General features: G+C 38.4%; 1 protein-coding gene, 1 long non-coding RNA gene and 1 pseudogene across 4 annotated transcripts; 2 read left to right on the top strand and 1 right to left on the bottom strand.

The window, feature by feature from the left end:
• LOC148699123 (uncharacterized) lies at positions 1-2,363 on the top strand. The gene is made up of 2 exons (XR_015964184.1): positions 1-272; positions 2,068-2,363. It is a non-coding gene; the product is annotated as an uncharacterized LOC148699123 (long non-coding RNA).
• Positions 2,364-3,913: 1,550 nt separating this feature from the next.
• LOC148699122 (uncharacterized) lies at positions 3,914-5,175 on the bottom strand (annotated as a pseudogene).
• Positions 5,176-16,683: 11,508 nt separating this feature from the next.
• LOC137719617 (jasmonoyl--L-amino acid synthetase JAR4) lies at positions 16,684-22,255 on the top strand. 3 transcript variants are annotated; one of them, XM_068458649.2, is made up of 5 exons: positions 16,684-17,045; positions 18,110-18,420; positions 18,540-18,641; positions 18,847-19,625; positions 21,408-22,255. In XM_068458649.2, the coding sequence occupies exons 2-5, from the start codon at positions 18,128-18,130 to the stop codon at positions 21,944-21,946; spliced, it is 1,713 nt and encodes a 570-aa protein (XP_068314750.2). In that variant the 5' UTR covers positions 16,684-17,045; positions 18,110-18,127; the 3' UTR covers positions 21,947-22,255. The 3 variants fall into 3 exon arrangements, with proteins under 3 accessions (XP_068314750.2, XP_088552917.1, XP_088552919.1); XM_088696791.1 differs by having other exon boundaries at positions 16,801-17,135; XM_088696793.1 differs by lacking the exon at positions 16,684-17,045 and adding an exon at positions 17,136-17,957.

Here is a 22,255-nt window from a genome sequence, read left to right as displayed (position 1 = left end):
TGGGTCGGGTGGTTAACGGGTCAACCCGTTAATCACCCGTTAAATAACAGATCAGTTTGGGTGAACCCGCGAAACCCGTTAACACCCATTAGTAAGGACTTTTGTGTAATTTCAATAGTTTCCAAAACCCTCAAGTTCCTGACTTTCTCACTGCCTCGCACGCCGTTTCTCTCTGAGACTGAGAGATTGATGTGCTCCGTCCTTCTGGCTCCGGTTATCTCCCTCATCTTCTTCCCTCAAAATTTTTATTAAACTCCACCGCTCTCTCTCTGGTAAGCTCTGATTCCCTTCCCCCTCTTCTTTCATTTCGATTACTTTTCATTTTTGCAGATTAGATCCGTCTATTATTTCTCAAATTTTACTTGAGCTTGATTTTAGTTGGTCTCTGCAGATTAGATTCGACCCTTTTCGGTAATTTTTTTTTTTTTTGGTTGTGTTTTGGATATTGGGTTTTGCTTCTTGTTCATGGGTTTTGTGTAAAAATTGTTTATTTGTATATTCTCCAATTAAAGTTTCCATTTTTGGGTAAATTGGAGCTGTTAATTTACCCGCATGAAGTTAAAAGTATTGAGTTTGCTTTGTTTTGGTTGGTTTTTGGATTGGAATTGGGTTGTTGTTTTTGCATTGATTAGGTCTTAGGTTAAATCTTTAGTTTTTAGAACATGCATTGATTAGGTCTCTGCATTATGTTTAACAAATCGCAGGACATAGGATGCTATTGTTTTTGGATTTTGGCAGACTGTTGGTTTTAAAAAAGGAGGCATTAGGCTAATGTAGTGTAGGGGGAGAGTAAGAGGAAAGGTGTGACATCCCACATCGCTTAGGGGAGTGATCCTTAAATGTATATTCTCATCCTTACCTAGCACGAGGCCTTTTGGAAGCTCACTGGCTTCGGGTTCCGTAGGAACTCAGAAGTTAAACGAGAAGGGGGCTAGAGCAGTCCCATGATGGGTGACCCACTGGGAAGTTGCTCGTGAGTTCCCAAAAACAAAACCGTGAGGGAATGGTAAACCCAAAGCGAACAATATCGTGCTACGGTGGTGGAGCGGGCCGGGGAAGTGATCTGCCCCGGGCCGGGATGTGACAATTTGGTATCAGAGCCTAACCCTAGCCGTGGTGTGCCGACGAGGACGTCAGGCCCTTAAGGGGGGTGGATTGTGACATCCCACATCGCCCAGGGAAGTGATCCTTAAATGTATATTCTCATCCCTACCTAGCACGAGGCCTTTTGGGAGCTCACTGGCTTCGGGTTCCGTAGGAACTCCGAAGTTAAGCGAGAAGGGGGCTAGAGCAATCCCATGATGGGTGACCCACTGCGAAGTTGCTCGTGAGTTCCTAAAAACAAAACCGTGAGGGAATGGTAAGCCCAAAACGGACAATATCGTGCTACGGTGGTGAAGCGGGTCCGGAAAGTGATCCGCCCCGGACCAGGATGTGACAAAAGGTCCTGAACAAAAGCACTTCGCTTTTGAATTTGGAATTTCAGAGGACATGACCTGCTTTAGGAAAAATATATATAGTAGTTAGTTTTAGTTTGTAGCATTTGATTATTCGGGTTTTTGAACCGTTAAATCTTTAGTTTGGACTGTAACTAGATAAGCCAAAGGAGTAGAACTTGATAGCATGCCATTTCCTTACAGACATTAATGTTTTCATCATCAAGATTCTTGTATTCTTCTTTTCGTTTTTTGGCATGGTGTATTGACATGTATCAGAATCTCTCTTTGAGTATAGTAGTGTTTTCTTTTATGCTCTCAAATTGCATCTCAACTTGTTAGTATTCATATGTGTGTCTCCAATTTTTCGGATTCAATTTGCAATTTGTTGTGAATTGTGTGCAAAGTTTTCTGATAAAATGCTTGAAAGATTTGGGATTTGTACATGCCGTAGCTAAGACACATTTGATACTTTCTTGTGTTGTTATAAGCTCAAATCTATGGTGGGTGTTTGTGTTTTCTGTTTCTTTTGTCCGATTTGCAATTTCATTTCTTTCCTGCGAGTATGAACCAGTTGTGATGGGTTATCTGATATTTAGTTTAATTATTCCTTGATGTTTATGCATGCAAGCATGTCTATCAGAAACATTTGTCACATAGAGGTGAATGTTGAAGGCAAAAAAGTAGCATAGGATGCGATGCAAAAAGGTTGGCAAAAATGCAAACAGAGGATGCAATGCAAGAAAAAGAAAGAGAGCTACTGTAGTCTGTAGTGAGACATTGGTTGAGATTTAAGAAAAAGAATTACTGTGTTTTACTCATATCCATATTAAGATTCGGATAAACATATAACTAATAGAAAGTCAAATTTTATTATATAAAATTGGGTTGTAATTGATTTGGATGAAATGTGTAAAAAAACAAAAACAAGTAACCGGTGACCCATTAAAACCTGTTAACTTAATGGGTTGAGTTTGAATGATCCGTTTACAGGCCTATTTGTCGTCTCATTCCAAGGACAAAAAGGTTAATTAAGAAACATGATTTTCCTGCCGACGAAGCCTAAGACGTTTTGGGAGATTAATATTGATAGCGAATTGAAAAATTGGTCATGTCTAACAATGTACCATTGATTTGATGGCACGGTACCTATTTCATGATTCTTCGGGGCCATGATATCAAACATTTGTATTGAACAGTATTCTTGAGGACTAACTTTATTCTACTTGTCAATCTCAACGAATATAATGTTGTTCAACAAAGCTAGATGCTAAAGAGATGTAAAAAGACGGAAAACAAAGGGATGATATTGAGATATCGTTGTAGTTTTGGTTTTTGGTTCACTTGCAGCTATTTTGGTCGGTACAGAAATTAAGTGGCCAAGAAAATACACAACGTTTTTCATGCTGGCCATGTGAGATTGGTTAGCAGTCTAGTTCTTCATTTTAAAAAAAAAATCCTGCATCTGCAACTACAATCCAATTGTCGCAGACCATAACGGTTCTATCGTCGATAATTAAATTAAATACGGCTGGGTTCACTGTTCCTTTCCACGTGGATGGAAGAACTGATACAAGTCAGATGCTTTTATTTCTCCCTGACATGAAAACGGAGTATTTATAAACTGGTTTCATTAAAAAAAAAAAGTTGGAAATGAAAACGAAGACCAACTGGAAGATTGGTGATGGGTCTTTAATATACTGGAAAAGACAAATTTGTTTTTTGTTTCACATACGTTGAGTTAGGGTTTGGAAAGTTGGAACGAATATGAATGCGACACCTACATTTGACCCTTCTAATAAAAGAAAAAGGATTCGGTCTAGATCTTTCTCAGCAAAGGTCCAGGACTAAGTGATCCAGACCATTGAAATTTAATCAAATAGTTACAAACTTTTAAATGAACCTCCTATTTGTAACAATTGAATTAAATTTCAACGGCCCAGATCACTTAATCATAGGCCTTTGATGGGAGAGATTTGGACCGGATCCTCTTCCCTAATGAAATGTGGTACATAAGCAGAATTGACAAAATTTAATATCCATGTGTTGCAAGATGTACATTTATGTTAAAAATTATCATTTGATATATTAAAAGAAGTGTTCAATATATGATATTTCGGTTTTGTATTAGAAATATAGTTAATGGATGTTAAGCAGTATTTTTCTTGACATAAGCATAACAACTAATAAAAAAGTATATGGCAGTTGGTGAGTAAAGTCAGACTTTACAAGTGAAAATTCATATTTAAACAAAACCATTTCGATTATCTAATAAAGCACAGCAGAAAAATTGTCTTGGTATACACTTGTTTTGATTAGGGCTGGGCAAACGGGGCCTGGACCCGCGGGTAGGGGCGGGTCCAAGCGATTCGGGGCGGGTACGGGGCGGATCCTGTTTTTAAAATTCTGAAACGGGGCGGGGCGGGTCGGGTCCATGTCATTTGTGGGGCGGGACGGATCCTAATTGCTGAGAAACGGGGCGGGGCGGGTACGAACCGTTTCCACCTTCCAAATTTCCGTTGATTTAATCTAATCACTCTGTATCTGCCTGCCAGACTCCCAAGCAAACTATCATCGATACCCCTGGTTTTTTGCCTTCATGTACTGGTAATTTCCGCAGAAATAAGAAGATTATGCTCTCTGTGAAGAAATTTATTAGAAAAAGTCCACCTGACATCGTTTTGTTCTTCGAACGCCTCGACCTCATGAGTACTAGCTACACGCAGACCATAGCCATCACTCGCATTTCCAAATCTTCGGAATTCAGGAAGCTTATGATCTGGGGTAGTTCTCCGTTGAACTCGATCTCGTCGACGAGCGGCAATTTGATCAGCCTGACGAGCGCGCAGAGTACTCTGATCGCGTTCGGAGACGCGATTTTTATCAGAGAGCTGATCGTCGGCCGACCGATTGATTGAACTTGATCAGAGCTGCAATGGCGAAAGCAGTGTGTTCTTTGACTCGCTTCGATGACCGAGTCGACTCGCACAGAACTGACTCGAGCGAGGTGACAACTTTGGACTTCAAGATCAAATCTTGCAACTCATGGTTGAACCCCTGCGCAACTCGGTCCTCGAACTGAGTCAGTAGTTCGATCAACTCGTCCTCGTCGCGAATTGGGTCTTCTTCCAGAGCTCGCGTCAAGCTATGTAAGCACTCGCGGTCGATCCACGCTTGAATTTCGGACTCGATAGACCGGGCGAGTTTGGAGAGGCAGTGAGTCGAGCAGCAGCGAGTAAGCAAGGAGCGGATGCTGAGGTGGCCGCTGGACTGGCGGAGGGATTCGACGAGGGTTTTAAGGGTGGCGAGGTGTTGGGAGAGGGCGGAGAGTTGTGGGTCCCGGGAGAGGATGTTGTCGGACTCGGTCTCGAGCTCGAGGAGGGCGTTAATGGCGGAGGATGAGTTTGAGTGGGGAATCAGGTGGGTCTGTAGCTCGTGGGAGGCTTGTTTTAGAGCTTCTAGGACCTTGAGAACTCGTGGGCCGTCTTCCTTCTGATGGAGCTTCACCTCCATGGATATGGCGATCAGAAGCTGTAGTGATTTTCTGAAGAAAAGAAAAAAAAAAAAAAAAAAAAAAAAAAAAAGGACCCGTGGACCCGGCCCGAACCGGCCCGTTTCAACCGGGCCGGGTAATGTCCGGTTCTTAATTTAAAAAATGTAATCCCCGGCCCGGCCCGGCCCGTTCCCTTTGAACTTAGGTCCGGTCCGGTTCCTTCAAAATTGGGCCCGGCCCGGCCCGTGCCCAGCCCTAGTTTTGATGATTAACCTTGGTCCAAAACTTGAACATCATTTACTCTCCTTTCCTTTTCACTTCTTTACAAAACAAAAGCTAAACAAGAAAGGACTTTATCTCTCTTTTCTTTTTGCTTCAATGACCTTTCATTTTTATTTTTGGTTAATGGCTACTTTCTCACGACTAGTACTCTCTAATCAGTATAAACACGAGCATGTTTGATTTGCAGACTAGAGTCGTATGAGATCTTATTTTTCATGTAAGGTAAAGTTATTATTGAAACATAATACACAATCTACACGAGTTTGAAACTTTCATGAATAACAACACTTCGTACCCGAGTCCTCGACTTCTCTTCGTAATTTTGTTTTTCACATCATTTCAAAAATTTTATTACATTTTTGTTACTAACGTACCCTCAGTGTAAATTGATAGTATAGGTAACACTGTAACAGTTTACTTCCAATACATACATATATATATTTCTTAGCTGACTCTTGACAAAGTGGCTGCTGCGTTGATGCCCACTGTAAACAATAAATGGAAGCACTTGGCCGCACAATGTAGAGGATCTTGAATTCTTGATCAGCTGATAGAGAAAGCAAAATGCAGATATGTTAAAAGTGGTTTTGCCTTTTGATATTTCGGCAAGTTGTTGCCAGAGAGACTTGCAACCATGTGATGTCTTGTCATCCTAATACATCCTTCACAATTTTCGTGAATTTTCTTTTATAAATTTAAGTTATTAAACTAAAAGAAAATATCACTCTCAAGTAACTAGTGTTAGACTTGAGACATCTCTCTTTAAGACATTTAATTGAATTTACGAAGGCGTGCATGGAAAGGTCAAATTCATGTGAAATGTTTGGATTTGAGAAAAAATGGATTCCCTCCCTGCTTCTGCTTTTTGGAGAATAAATTACTTCAATCTCTTCAGTATATTATTAAAACTATATAAAATAGAGTAATGCTATTCATATCATATTTTTGTACCACATTTCTATACCATCTTAGATGACATGGACAGTCACATCATTTGAAAAATTTGCAAAACCAAGGAAATAAAGAAGAAAGACTCCTCGTATATCATAATCGTTATTTAATTAACTAGTTTTTCTTAATTATTAGTTTATTAAATAATGAACTAAATTTAAAAATCTAATTAATTCAAATTATGTGGATGTTCACATCAAATGCCATCTAAGGTGGTATGAAAATATGGTACGAAAATATGATATGAATAACATTACTCTATAAAATAACATTACAACTGAACTTTTTCGTGTTTTAAACCAAAAATTAAATTAATAGTAATATGTTCGAACAAAATATTACTTTTTAATTTTGATACAAAGAATATTGAGAGAGAGTGTGACAACTCGTTCCAAATTTTACGTTTTTATTTTATTTTAAAAGCGTGAATTTACGAAAATGCCATAGAGGCAAAGATTTTGACTTAGGTTGACCATCGTCTAGAGAGACGTATGACTTATTCTTTTAACATATTCTCGTAGTACTCGTGGATGTGAATGCATAGACGAAAGCCGTTTGCGAGTCCGGATTATAACGGTATAGTTATGGACGTTTGAAAATGACTATTTAAAGTTTAGTTATAAATTATTTGAATTCCCACCTTGTGGGAAAGTGGCCAATCTGATTTTAGGCACAAGTAGGAAGGAACCAATTAAATTAGAGGGAGAGGGTGAGACCTAATCAGAAATAGAAAGAAGAAAAGAAAAAAAAAAAAAAAAAACAAAAAAAAAAAAATTCCCAGCTTTCTCTTGGGTTTTTCCAACTCGCGACCACCCATTTTCCAAGGTCGATTCCGGCCAAGTCCGGTGGTGTTTTTCGACGTCACCACCACCATCTTGAAGCTCTCATTCCCCTCTACAAAACCCACCCAAGAACCACCCTGATTAACCACGGTATGTGGCGGTTTGAGGCCATGAAAGTTGGCAGTTCTCACGGTGCTCTGGGCACCCTTTTTGATTTTCCGGCAAATCAGCAAAGTGATGGCCGATGCCACCACTTGGGCTTTGTAGCCCATGATTCCAGGAGCAAAACCCAACCAACCTTGACCCCGTTGGACCACTGTAGAAGACGAATCGACATCGGGAAGTTTTAGGCACCCGCCGGCTTTGTGGGCAAAATTGACCATCTTCCATCCACTTTTGGACTTCGTGTCAGGGACCAATCATTCGGGACGTCTCGATGCGTGCGCTAGAGAATCATAGCGTGGACTCCAGGTGAGTGCATCTTTTCCTTTTTATCGTACATATTATTGAGAGTTCTATCGACACTTTTAAATTGATTAGGTATATTACTTTCATATATAATTATTGTGAATGCTTGAAGTACTATATGAACTACGAATGGCTTGATCCCTGTTTAGGATACGTAGGCAGTCTAACGAGACGTTAGATGCAGCCATAATATATTTGAAACAAAAGTCTTATTTGGGAAATTGAGTAATGCGAAGGAAATTGGTAAAGGTAAGTTTTAGTTTTGTGAATTAGTTAGTTAATTAGTGTTAATTGGGTTGTCATGGATAATTATCCTTGAAAATAAGTAGTTCGGGAGTAGGGCGTTATTGATTGTACATTTCACACCGTATTGTTTATAATTGAAAATGCTAGAACATGGATGAGTATTAGATTGCATCATGGTATATCCATATGTATACTACTTGCATATAATCATTGGGAATGCTTTCAAGTGCAATGGTGAACGCAGGACACCCAGGCAAGCTTCAGGTGAGTACATGTTGATGTTAGTGATGGTAGTGAGTGCGATTGTGTTGAGATATAGTATAGTTCATAAACCTGCACCCCGGTGTTAGTGTTCCCGCCCGTGGCCAGGGCACAGTCCTTCACGTGATGTTCACCTCCCGCACCTTACGCTCACCTTGGATCCAAGGTAGGTGCACAGTCCTGTCGTACAGACCACTTTAGGTGGTTCCGACTCGTAGGTGACCCGCGATTATTCGCACAGTCTTCACGTGATCGTAGCACTTGAGCGTATTTATTTACACCCAGTCCTGTCGTACAGACCACTTTAGGTGGTTTCGACTCGTGTGCAGGTATACTTTGAGCTATTGGTTAGCCATGATTGATGAGATATAGATAAGTCGTACAAGTCACTATAGGTGACTCCGACTTATATGCTAGCCATGATTGATGAGATATGGATAAGTTGTACATGTCATTTTAGATGACTCTGACTGACATATCATTTTGTATTGATTAAGTTCATTTGGCCTACTTATTAATGCATGGTGGAGTTGATGGCAAGTCGTGGTTTTGGTCATTTCTGAGTATGGTTTGGATATATGTATATATGTTGTACTGTGTGACATCCCATATCGTCCAGGAGAGTGATCCTTAAATGTATATTCTCATCCCTACCTAGCATGAGGCCTTTTGGGAGCTCATTGGCTTCGGGTTCCGTAGGAACTCCGAAGTTAAGCGAGAAGGAGGCTTGAGTAATCCCATGATGGGTGACCCACTGGGAAGTTGCTCGTGAGTTCCCAAAAACAAAACCGTGAGGGAATGGTAAGCCCAAAGCGGACAATATCGTGCTACGGTGGTGGAGCGGGCCCGGGAAGTGATTCGCCCCAGGGCGGGATGTGACAAATATGATTGTGACATCCCACATCGCCCAGGGGAGTGATCCTTAAATGTATATTCTCATCCCTACCTAGCACGATGCCTTTTGGGAGCTCACTGGCTTCGGGTTCCGTAGGAACTCCGAAGTTAAGCGAGAAGGAGGCTTGAGCAATCCCATGATGGGTGACCCACTGGGAAGTTGCTCGTGAGTTCCCAAAAACAAAACCGTGAGGGAATGGTAAGCCCAAAGTGGACAATATCGTGCTACGGTAGTGGAGTGGGCCCGGGAAGTGATCCGCCCCGGGCCGGGATGTGACAAATTTGGTATCAGAGCTTAACCCTGGTCGCGTGTGTGCCGACGAGGACGTCGGGCCCCTAAGGGGGGTGGATTGTGACATCCCACATCGCCCAGGGGAATGATCCTTAAATGTATATTCTCATCCCTACCTAGCACAAGGTCTTTTGAGAGCTCACTGGCTTCGGGTTCCGTAGGAACTCCGAAGTTAAGCGAGAAGGAGGCTTGAGCAATCCCATGATGGGTGACCCACTGGGAAGTTGCTCGTGAGTTCCCAAAAACAAAACCGTGAGGGAATGGTAAGCCCAAAGCAGACAATATCGTGCTACGGTAATGGAGTGGGCCCGGGAATTGATCCGTCCCGGACCGGGATGGGACATACTGTCCTATAGAAAACGATAAAGGAATTATAGTGAGGGGTTATTACTGTTTGAAAGGTAATAGTTTTGGGAAACTTGGTTTTACAGCTTACTCACACTTTCTGTTTTGTACCCTTTCAGGTTTTAATTGCTGAGTTCGTATCGACAAGGATATATATTCTTATCCACACTACTGTACTTTACTTATGCTTTGACATCACGTGTGAAATGGGTTCGCTCCCACTCGTAGCGCACTCTGGTATAGACACTTTTAGTTCAAATTTATGCATATTTTATACACTATCACACTTTATGGCTTCGTCACCTTCCAAGTGTCGGCCAACACAGCTCGATTTTGGGTCCTAATGGACATTCCGAGTCGGGGTGTGTCAGAGAGGCTAGTGAATCAAACCTAAAAGAGTATCAAATATATAAGTAAATGCTCTTAACTATTTGAATTATAAGTCATTATGAATGAAAGAGTATTTTTAAATACAACGATTGAGTTAAAGTAACATGGTAAATATAAGGTATATAAGATATAAAGAATACTTTGTTACTAACGTACCTTGAACATAAATTAATATTATAGGTAACACTGTTATATTTCACTTTCAATGTATACTTTTTTGTTTCTCTGTAAATTTGAATGTCTATTTCTTATCTGAGTGTTTAGACAGTGGCCGCTGCCTTAAGTGACGTTGATACCCACTATAAACAAGAAATAGATCGGCTTGGGCGCACAATGTAGGGGATCTTGATCAGCTGAGAGGGAAAGCTGATAAGCCAGATGTGTAAAAACTGGCTTTGCCTTTTGATATTTCGGCAAGTGGTAGCCTGGAGAGACTTGTAACTATCTGATGTCTTGTCACCCTAATATATCCTTCCAATTGTTCCTGAATTTTCGTTTACAAATTTAAGTTATTAAACCAAAAGAAAATATCATTTTCAAGTAACTAGGGTTAGACTTAGATACATCTCTCCTTAAGACATTCAGTTGAATTTACGAGAGCGTGCATGGAAAGGTCGAATTCATATTAAATGTTTGGATATGAGAAAAGTGGTTTCCCTCCCTGCTTTTTTGGAGAATAATTACTTCAATCTCTTCAGTATATTATTAAAACTAATATAAAATAACATTACAATGGAACTTTTTAGTATTTCGGACAAAATTAAAGTATACTTTAAAAATAATTAATTAATAGTCACACAAAAAATTAAATTAATAGTAAAATATTCGAATAAATGAGAGGGGCTAGTGAATCACACCTACAAGAATCTAAAGTAATATTGAGAGAGAGGCAAACCTAGAAGAATCTCAAGTACATAGATAAATACTCTTAACTGCTTAAATTATAAGTCATTTACGAATGAAAGAATTTTGAATACAATGATTGAATTAAAGTAACATGGTAACTATAAGGTATATAGAGACTGAAAAGTATTTCCAAAATCTATTATTAATACAATGAATTCATCTAAGTTGATTAGAATATTGTGTTTCCTTTATGCACTCTAGTCTGAATCCTCTTTTTGTAGTTTATATGAATACAAAAAACCAAAATATTAAATTAAATTTCATAAAAGCATTGCTGGTTTGAATGTTCATTAAATTGATAAAAGATATATTATACCTATACCAAAGCTCAGTCGAAAAAATTGTTTATTAACAGTGAATTGACCGTCCTGCCCTTCAGTTTCTCTTATTGCCTGTTGTTTATTTTGCTAGGGGAAATTATGGATTTGCCCCTTCTGTAAATGTGGCGACATAGTGGAAGGTTTGGGTCTGCTTCAACGACAATGTCTCGACTTTTGAGTGACACATTTGGCTCATTGGCTAGTGTTGCATCATATGATAAGATCGATTATTTGCAGGTACTCGTACTTAATAAAACCGCATGTATGTGCATGCATAATGGTCACACAAAATTTGGTAGTGCTTAATATTCACCATATGATTCATTTAACTGAGCAATAGTGTAATGCTATTTTGTGGGGTTAAAAAGATTAGTACTCTTTTGAATTTTGTATCATCCCAATCAGTATGGGGCCAAGGCAGACAAGAACTTTTGCTTCATTCTCATCGACAGAGAGGACTGCCTCTCAGTCTTCTACTTTTCTCCCACTGAAATACTAATCACTTTTCCTTCACACTACAATAGTTAACGGTTCTAACTTCTAAGGTGAAAAAAGACATAAAGAAATAATTTATTTTGTTTTTAATTTTTAGTTTTTAAGGGTTTTTTTTTTTTTTTTTAATTTGAAATTTGAAAAACTCGTTAGTAACTACTTTTAGTTTTCACTCAATGTAAAAAATTGAAATCTGAACAAAGTAGCTTTTTGTTTTCGTTTTTCAGTTTTTATTTTTTTGAAAAGCAGTTAGCAAGTGAGTTTTCAGTTTGCAGATTTCAAAATAATCTAAATAAGCGAAAACGAAAACTGAAAACGATGAAATGACCTCTGATTTAATTATTTCATCAAGCTTGAGAAATAATCCTTCTTTTTTTTTTTTTTTTTTTTTGTGCTAGGAATAATCCTTTCACTTTGTACATTTTGGAAGTAAATCTATATTTTGCAAAATATTCAGATACGGTTCCTTTTTCCATGTTAGTGCTTGAAATTCTTTGTTCACCACAAAGATTTTCAAAGTCTTGATACAATGTCCAGGTTTAATGAGATTCTATGTACTTTTCTAGAAAACCGATAAACGTAGAGAATCATATTATCTTTTTTAATGGCAATCAAATCACTTTATTAATCGGAGAAATTTGACTTTTTCATCTAAAGTTAATATGCAGAACTATTAACTCGTTAATTACTATAACTATTGTTGCTGCTTACTTATCAAGCTGAGTTGGATGACATGTATATATATACATGGATAGTGGAGTCGCGACCGTCGGCGGTGGAAGTTGCCAAAGTACTGCCTGAATGTGTATGAATTCGTCATCACGTACGTAAAACTTTTACGTTCGAATCAAAACTTTCTTTAACTGTTCTAAAAACTAAAATTTAAAAAATAATCTGACATTTTCTTTTGTTATATTGGTGAGGCTCGGACTTTGACACCCACTAACCTCTTTTTCTCAGAGGCTACCAACGCATTAATCATCATATATAGAAGAATGTTGTGAAGAAATTTGTAACATATCAATTGAATCATGTTTAAAAATCTGTAACTTAGTCAACACATTTTTTAACAATTTTTTAGGGGTTAACCCCCATCCACATGCATTTTGTTAACAGGGGATGTCCTCGCATTCCCAATTTGAATCACAAAATGGTGATCATTACAACAAGGATTAGGGTGATTAGATCATTGAGCTACTGAGTTTTGGGTTGCTTGTGTACATATTAGCCAGAATTTTACGGGGATTATATTAAACTCTCGGCATTTGAATAAGACATCATTTTTAGTTTCGTTGCATTTCTCTCTGATTAATTTTAAACTCTAAACCTAATCCGTTTACAATAATTTGTGTGAGTTTGGAATATATTAAGCATCATGATGTAATTAATAGGACAAACTTCTTTGCGAACTACGACCAAGTATTATCGCTTGTGGAGTGGATCAAATCATATGTCATGCATGGCGTGGTGCCGCCTCCGAGATGCCAGATTTTCCGCATTCGATCGAATTATATACAATATAGACATTATAGCAATCACGGTGTCTGTAAGAAATATGCATTTACATGAACAATTCATATATGACAATTTTTTTTTTTTAACGGAATAAAATGAAATTTTATGTTTTTTTTTTTTAATCGATAACGATAGGCCAAGAAAAACACAATTACGACAACGGTACCAACTCAGTACAGCTTTTTCAATGATGAAATCTTTGATTTTAGAGAAAGAAGGCGCACGAGTAAATATAATAATGAAGCACAGTACAAATGATATGTGTATTAAAATTACCCTAATTTTATAGGTTAAAGTACAATTTCATACCTTATTTTAAACATCACAATATCATATCTTAACTTATGAATTTATTACAATATCAGACATCAGTTAAATTTTCTACCAATTTAACGGTTAATAATGATGGGGCAAGTACGGGATCCACTTCTTGACTAAAAATAATTAATTATTAATTTTTATTTAACAATTAAAATTAATTGATAAAGAAAATCTCTCTCTCCCCCTCCCCCCCCCCCCAAATTTATTTAACAATTAATTGCGTCCGATTTCTTCAAGGTAAGTGTTGCCTTATCCATTTGTTCTGCGATCCTAATTCTCAATCGAAGCCCTAATTTCAGTTACCTTTCGATCTCGCTTCCGTTCGATCTCCGCCGCATCTACATCTCACCTGCAAACGGAGAGTAGGAGATGGTTGGGAGAGATCGAACGGTGGTCGATTGAGAACCAGACAGACGAAGACGGAGAAGACAAGGTGTAGAGGTTGACAGATGAGGCGATGCATTGTCAGAGAGTCAATGTGGAGTTGGCGTCGTTCTGGTTTCCAATGAAGCATTGGAGGCAGAGGTTCGACGGAAATTTCGATGTTTCCGGAAAATTAGTTTCCGGCGAACTAGTGAAAGTGATTCGGGGGAGATGAAGAGGGATAAACTGTATTGTCAAATTTTCAGAAAAGAATTAAGGGAGAGAGTTTTGGGGAGAAAGGAGGGAGGACGAAGGGGTTTTGGGGAGAGAGATTTTTCGTTTTTCAATTAATTTTAAGTGTTAAATAAAAAATAAAAATATATATTAAAAATTAATTAATTTTTATTGAAGGAGTGGATCCCTCTCCTGCTATGTCATCATTTAACAGTTAAATTAATAGAAAATTTAACAGAGGTTTGACATTGCAACGAATTCATAAGTTGAAGTATGATATTACAATGTTTAAAACATAAGGTATGAGATTGTGGTTCGATCTTTAAGAGAGCTTTGCGTAATTTATCCAATATAAAATTTTCCACCACTTATGTAAAAACGCTTGATGTACCACCTATATTCCAATGACAATAAAAATTTTCTCGTACAAATGAAGGTCCACGAACTCGCATCTATGCATGGATTTCAAAAAACAAATGCTATAGTCATGCTCCTGGGGACGATAGGAAGGTTTGATGGTAGTTTTGGTGTAAGAAATTCGTCGGGGAGGTGACTTGGTGGATTTGTTGGTCTGGAACGAGGAGAGAATTAAAGAGAAAGAGACATAAGGGAGCTGAGGGAAAAAGAGAGGAGAGGGTTCTAAAATAAGGAATTGGATACTCTCCGAGATGAATCTTTGGGATTCTCCTAATTTATTAACACGGATCGTTAGATATTGATCAAACGGTTACAATTATTATAACTTTTAGAAGATCCCTCTATTTGTAGTCGTTGGATCAAAATTCAATGACCCGTGTTATTAAGTCAGAAGGATCCCGAGGATTTGCCTCAGAGACGATCGAATTCCCCAAAATAATGCAAACCAGTCCTTGGGTCTCACATTCACACTAAGGTCACATGTGTTCCAATTAATGTAAAATTACTAAAATATTTTTTACGTTCCAAAATTCGTAAAATCTTCGTTCTGACTCCAAATTATATTTCGTTGCGCTCCACACGTTCCTATTGAAACATATTATCCAAATGTATCAAAAAATGCGATAAAACACGAAATGATCAAATACGTCCACGTAAAATTTCGCAAAGCCCAATAAGAGTATTTTTGTCCTTTTACTTATCAAAAAGATTTACACCTCAAACATAAACGTGTCGTAAAATTACAAATATAAATGTAAATAGAGAAATTTGAAGACAAAATTTCACAATTGGTACTCCATCTAATTTTATCAATTTCGATTTAACCCTCTATATGTAACATCTCACATCGCCTAGGGGAGTGGATCCTGTAAGCCTTATATGTATATTCCCATCTCTACCTAGCACGAGGCATTTTGGAAGCTCACTGACTTCGGGTTCCATAGGAACTCCGAAGTTAAGCGAGTAGCGCGCAAGAGTAGTCCAAGGATGGGTGACCCACTGGGAAGTTCTCGTGTGAGTTCCCAGAAACAAAACCACGAGGACGTGGTCGGGGCCAAAAGTGGATAATATCGTGCTACGGTGGTGAAGCGGGCCCGGGATGTGGTGGATCCTGGGCCGGGATGTGACAATTTGGTATCAGAGCCTAACCTTGGCCATGGTGTGCCGACAAGGATGTCGGGCCTCTAAGGGGGGTGGATTGTAACATCCCACATCGCCTAGGGGAGTGGATCTTGTAAGCCTTATATGTATATTCTCATCTCTACCTAGCACGAGACCTTTTGGGAGCTCACTGGCTAGCACGCGAGAGCAGTCCTAGAATGGGTGACCCACTGGAAAGTTCTCGTGTGAGTTCCCAGAAACAAAACCATGAGGGCGTGGTTGGGGCTCAAAGCAAACAATATCGTGCTATGGTGGTAGAGCGGGCCCGGGATGTGGTGAACCCAAGGCCGGGATGTGACACTATAAAATCTAGAGTTGCTCCCATTAAGTGTGAAAACCGCGTCGTTTTGGAGGTCTCGGCTCCAAGGCTAGGTGTCTCATGCCTTTGCTCAACGACACAAGTTGCAGGCCTAGCACACTTGCTCGTGCGTTTCAGGTTAAAAAAAGGGAGTTTTAACGAAAAACCTGCGGTATTGTTCACTTTAACGAAAAACCACATTTTTACACTAAAAGGTCAATCCTGGTACTATTCACTTTACCCTTTATTTTGTCCTTATCATTAAAACTAAAAGTTTTCAAGCATTTTTCATTAGTTTTCCTTTAAAAGAAACCCCTAATTTTGCTTCTTTTTTTCCTTCACAATATAATATATATGAAAAAGTAACGCGCACACAATTAAGCAAAATCTATAATTCGGAATGCGTAAAAGTTGTGTTCATACATCATGGTGAATGTTTCATGAAATAAAGGTTGAAAAGATATCGACAAGTAAGATCGTATTTTAAAAGAACAAGAATTGCGTGATGAGAATTGTGAACTGGTTTGTAGCTAGAAAATACCCTTCAAATTCCTTAACGTAGTTTACTGAATGGGAGAGATGGTGCGGCGAGACATAAAGTGGAGAGAAAAAGGTGTAGGGAAATTGTTGGATATATGTCTCTATGCCAGTACCTTTATTTATAGTAAATCATGAGGTATACTGTAAAAAATATATAAAATCTAATGAAGAAGAATCAGTGGCATAGTAATCCTAAACCTAATCCACTTCAAACTTACACAATAGTGCTAAATATTAAGGCTATACTAATATATTTTGTAACTCCCATCATTTATAGAATTGAGCAATTAAATTTTTGGTGACCCAAAATATATTATCACATGAAATCCCAAAATAAAATAGCAAACTTGATAATTTGGCTCTATATATTATTCTTTTTTTCAGGCGATCTATATATTATTCCACCCACACAAAGAATCGTCGCTCACTCGGTCTTTGGTCCACCCATCCAAACCTCTCAAAAATCAACATTTCACTTCCTTTCTCTCTCTACAAAAATAAAACCACCAACGTGTTCTCTCTGCTCTCACTCAAGAAAAAACTAGATTAAATTCTGTCTGTTATCGTAGCTTATCAACCAAAAAAACAGAACACTCTGTTCTTCTTCCTCTGTCTCTCCCTCAGACCTCGATTTGCAGGTACTTTTCTACCTAATTTTTCAGTCTTTACCTTAGAATTCAACTGGGTTTTCAGATTTTGATACAGCAAAGGAGTCTATGCCTCTTCAGGTGTGGTTTTCTCTGTTTTCGATCCGATTTTCCGGCGAAATAAGCAGAGTAGACTTTGAGCACGTTGGTTTTCTGTCTGTGTGGATTTCTCAGTCTTCTTTCCAATTTTGAAAGTGATTTATGTTTACTGGACAGGCCTGTCTGTTTTCAAATTTAGAAATCTATTCCTCTTCTCTTGTTCTTTGTGGATAAGAACTATTTTTCAAGCTCGTTTCCCACATGGTTTGGTTCTTAATTTCCAATTCCAATCGGATTTTTGAAGCAAGAATTACAACCCCTTTGAGAGCTTTATCTTTTATTCTTTTTCACTGAGGACCAAACAAGTTTTCCTGGAACTGTGTTGAGGGTTGACTTAGTTGACTATAATTAGTGGAAGATGAAAACTTAGAAGCTTCCAGTTATGGTTTATCGAGTTGTAGCACAAGACTCTTCTGATATTTGAGATTGGACTAGTCTTTTTTTAATTGCTGGTGAACCTGATTTTCAACCCTACTTTTTGAGATTTTGACTTTACTTCGAATCACATATTTGAGCTGTATTCTTTCATTTTCACCCTTCCTCCCTGTTATCTCCTTCTTGAATGATTGCAACTTTATCTAAACTCTGTTTGGTTGCTGAGAAAATCTGAGAAAATAGCATGGGTTTGATAGAAACTTTGTTTTATTTCGCTTTCTGAATCTTGGGTTTTGTTGGTTGTGAAAGGTTTTAATTTTCCAACCAATTTTTTCTTTCTGGTCAATATTCTCCACCGGTTTATCTCTTTAGTTTGCTTGAATATCCCAACTGTTTTGTTCCAAGGTGCCTGAACATCTAAATTATTAGGTTTTTTCTTGACCTGCTCATAGCTATTTTTGTTTCTGTCTGCCACCCTGAAAATTGATTATTTCAATTATATTTCCATAGTTTGATTTGTTGGTATTGAATTTAAGTATCTTTGTAGCTGTATTTGGTGCTGAATAATTTTTGCTCTGCAGAAGTCAGAATCTGTGAAGATGTTGGAGAAGGTGGACGAGTTCGATATGGAAAAAATCATAGAGGACTTTGAAGCAATGACAAAGGATGCTGAGAGGGTTCAGAGAAAAACCCTGAAGAAGATTTTGGAAGAAAACGGATCCGTGGAGTACTTGCAGGGTTTCGGACTTAACGGAAGAACTGATCCAGAAAGTTTCAAGGCTTGTGTTCCGCTTGTTACTCACCAGGATGTGGACCCTTATATTCAGAGAATTGCAGATGGTGATTCCTCTCCCATCCTCACTGGAAAACCAATCCCAACCTTCTCATTGAGGTACTTTCGAGTTCCGAAATCCATCAATTTTCTTTCTTTGTTGCTTCATCTATTGGACTGGATTTTAATTTTATGTTGACAAAGTTTTCGGTTTCTGATACGTTGTACAATATATGCAGCTCTGGTACTACTCAGGGAAGGCCAAAGTCCGTGCCTTTCAACGATGAATTGATGGAAACTACCATGCAGATATTTCAAACTTCTTTCGCGTTTAGAAACAGGTATTGATGATTTTTCTTTTTTGGCTGGTGTGTGGGTGTTTGGAGGATTTGGGACTAGGTTTAGTCCGATGATTTGGGCATGTGTAGTTCTTCTCACCTAATCCTATATTACTCTCGATATTATTGTTAGGAAAAATAGCTTAGTACCTTCTTATCTTTCAACTTTCTTCCTTCGCTTTTCTGATGGTCGATGCCAATTGTTCAGGGAGTACCCCATTGCGAATGGAAAGGCCTTGCAGTTTATCTATGGCAGCAAGCACCTGAAAACGCGAGGTGGTTTGGCAACCGGAACTGCCACCACCAACGTTTACCGCAATCAGGGGTTCAAAAACACAATGAAATCAGTGCAGTCTCAATGCTGCAGCCCAGACGAAGTGATATTCGGCCCCGATTTCCAACAATCGTTGTATTGCCATCTCTTGTGTGGCCTAATATTCAACGATGAAGTTCAGCTGATATCCTCTACATTTGCTCATAGCATTGTCCTTGCATTCGGAACCTTCGAGCTGCTGTGGGAAGAACTGTGTGCTAACATTCGAGACGGGGTACTCAGCGACCGAATCACAGTGCCATCAATCCGATCAGCTGTGTCGAAACTGCTCACGCCGAACCCTGAATTGGCTGATTTGATTCATGGAAAATGCTCAGGATTGAGTAACTGGTATGGATTGATACCAGCACTTTTTCCCAATGCCAAGTACATTTATGGGATCATGACAGGGTCCATGGAGCCTTATTTGAAGAAACTGAGGCACTATGCAGGGCAGTTGCCATTGGTGAGTGCAGATTATGGCGCCTCTGAAGGGTGGATTGGGGCAAATGTCAACCCTACATTGCCCGCTGAGTTGACCACTTTTGCTGTGCTCCCAAATATTGGGTACTTTGAGTTCATCCCTATGAAGAACAACCGTGGTGAGCAGCCAGTGGGACTCACTGAAGTCAAGGTTGGTGAAGAGTATGAGGTGGTCCTCACTAATGTTGCAGGTAATTCCTCTATTTTGTTAATAATTGGGGTTTGCTTCCTATGAGTGAACGTGTGCGTCTGAAATCTACATATTTGAACTTAGGAGATAATCTTTAGTAGGTTCGGTGGAACCATAATGACACGCAAGGGCGGAGTCATAAATTTTTTTTTATAGGTCGACTAGCAAAAAAAATAAAAAATAAAAACTCTAAAATCAATGATATTTTATTGTATGCAAAATTTTAAGCGTAACTTTTGTATTTGTATACTTCAAAATTTGGTTGGCATTAACTCGATAAGCTTTGCAATTGCAAATTGCAAAAATTACAATAAATCATCCAGTTTCACATGTATTTAGATGCAAACACGAGAAGAAGATAGAAAACTTGATAAATGGACTATCTCAATTACAAGCACACAACAAGCACAAACAAAACAATGAAAGTAGAAGTAAAGGCAATCTTAAAAAAATTGATTGGAAATAATATAAAGTTAGAATAATCTTGAATAAAATGACATCACAATTTCCGTTGTGTTGTTTACATTTTTAGTTGTGCTATAAATTCTCACTGGGCTAGTTTCATTAAAAAATAATTCTTCTTGCACTTCTTTTATCGATTATATTAGGCTATACATTAAAGTACATACATAATGCCACAACCCACTGTAGCCTTTGGTGTCGCTCCGCTGGTGTTTTATACACGTGATTCAGTTGTCCTATTTGTTGAACATAGACAGATAATCCAACTCTTATCCACAAGGTCTTTCTCTTTCCAAGTACTGTTCTTCATACAAATCTTGTTATTCATGCATGAACTGAGCCAAAACTATCTTAACTTTTAGAGCTAAACTTGAGTAAAACTGTCAATTTAGAATAATTCTCACATCACATGAATTTAGATGAGTCGGGTGACACCTTCAAAATACGAAAAACCCTATTTTATGAGAGTAGTTAAACAATCCACATAATAGGACAGTTCTCCAGCCTTTGCCTCTCATGCTATTCCCAATATCCCGTTAAATGGGATTCTAGAAACCCAAACTTTGCTTTGTTAATTGCTAACCATGTGACCCAAAAAGTCTAGGGCATCTGCTTCTGTATCCTTGTGCCCTACCTCTCCTCCTCCTCCTCTCCATACTCCATTTTTCTTTCCAATTATTATTTTGTTTTATCTCTGTTGTCTCCATTGAGATTCTTAATTCTCACAAGATGAGAGTTGACCAACCAGTTGGTTCACACAGGCCTCCATTATTGCTTTGAATCATAGAATAACCTTAAAAAAAAAAAACAATGACAAGGCATTTGATTAAATAATTCAATTGTTTTATTAGTTAGATACCTCCTGCATATGATCCTTCTATATGTGAAGTTGGCATATTTGATGGCCCCCATACATATATCAACATCAAAGAGTTTTGAAATGCCTTTTCAATACTATTTCTAGATAATTTCATTGCTTTGAACGCCAAGCTTCTCTATAATTAACACTCTGCGTGGGGCTAGATTAAATTGTTTTATTATTCAGCCTATATCTAACGTTTTGTATACTTAATTATATGGCTTTGTATTATATGCCAAGTTGTAATTAATTTATTGTATCGAAGTTCATTTGTCAAACTAATCGGCTCATCTAAAGGCACCTTCAGCTAAAATTGTTTTTAAATTATAAAAGCACTTAGTAGGGCTTAATGAGAGAAACACCTAATAAGTGCTTTCTCATGAAGTGCTTTCAAACGTTCTGTCATCTCATGTGCATTTATCCCTTCTTGTGTTTAAAAAACTGATCAAATTTAACATGCAGGTTTGTACCGTTACAGACTAGGAGATATAGTGAAGGTTGTGGGGTTCTACAACTCAACTCCGGAGCTCAAGTTCGTGTGCCGGAGCAATCTTTTGCTTACGATTAACATTGACAAGAACACCGAGAAAGATTTGCAACTATCCGTTGAAGAAGCTGCAAAGATTTTAGCTGCAGAAAAGTTGGAAGTTGTCGATTTCTCAAGCCATGTGGACTTGTCCACGGATCCTGGTCACTATGTCATATTTTTGGAACTCAATGGTGAACCAAGCCATGAGGTTCTTCGTGAGTGCTGCAACTGTTTGGACAAATCTTTTGTTGATCCGGGATACATGAGTTCGCGCAAGGTCAATACCATAGGCCCGCTCGAGCTTCGAATTCTTCGTAAGGGAACCTTCCAAGAGATTCTAAACTATTACATAGCTCAAGGAGCTGTTGTTAACCAGTTCAAAACACCAAGATGTGTAGGGCCTAACAACAAGGTTTTGCAACTCTTGTGTGGCAATGTGGTAAGGAGCTTCTTTAGTACTGCCTATAACTAAGTGAATAGTACAAGCTCAAAACTGAACACATTGGTGGTTTCCAAAAATCACTGCGCAGATGTTTTATCTTTTTTAAGGTGCTAGTTTTCCTATCATCAGCCAGTAAATATGTCTCTTGCGGCTTTAGCGAGCTCAAGTGGTGTGGGACGATCGTAGATTTTAGGTTTAAATCTCTTTGTAAACACAAATATGCTCATGAAGTTAGTTGACTTTGTTATGTGTTGTTTTTATGAGCATTTTTTAAAGTGTCATAAATACTTTGTATCAGTCTTCGACTCAAAATAAGTGGAGAAATTAGTATTTTGATTA

This window comes from Pyrus communis, chromosome 1, assembly GCF_041283825.1.
Source record: "Pyrus communis isolate YQ-2024b chromosome 1, ASM4128382v1, whole genome shotgun sequence".
Lineage (NCBI taxonomy): Eukaryota > Viridiplantae > Streptophyta > Magnoliopsida > Rosales > Rosaceae > Pyrus > Pyrus communis.
The sequence above is the reverse complement of the archived record's forward strand: the minus strand, read 5'-3'. Positions and strand labels throughout refer to the sequence as shown.

Coding starts and splice junctions, on each gene's coding strand:
- LOC137719617 (XM_088696791.1), top strand. Junction 18,642..18,846: donor TCTTTCGCGTTTAGAAACAG/GTATTGATGATT, acceptor CCAATTGTTCAG/GGAGTACCCCATTGCGAATG. Junction 19,626..21,407: donor GGTCCTCACTAATGTTGCAG/GTAATTCCTCTA, acceptor TTTAACATGCAG/GTTTGTACCGTTACAGACTA.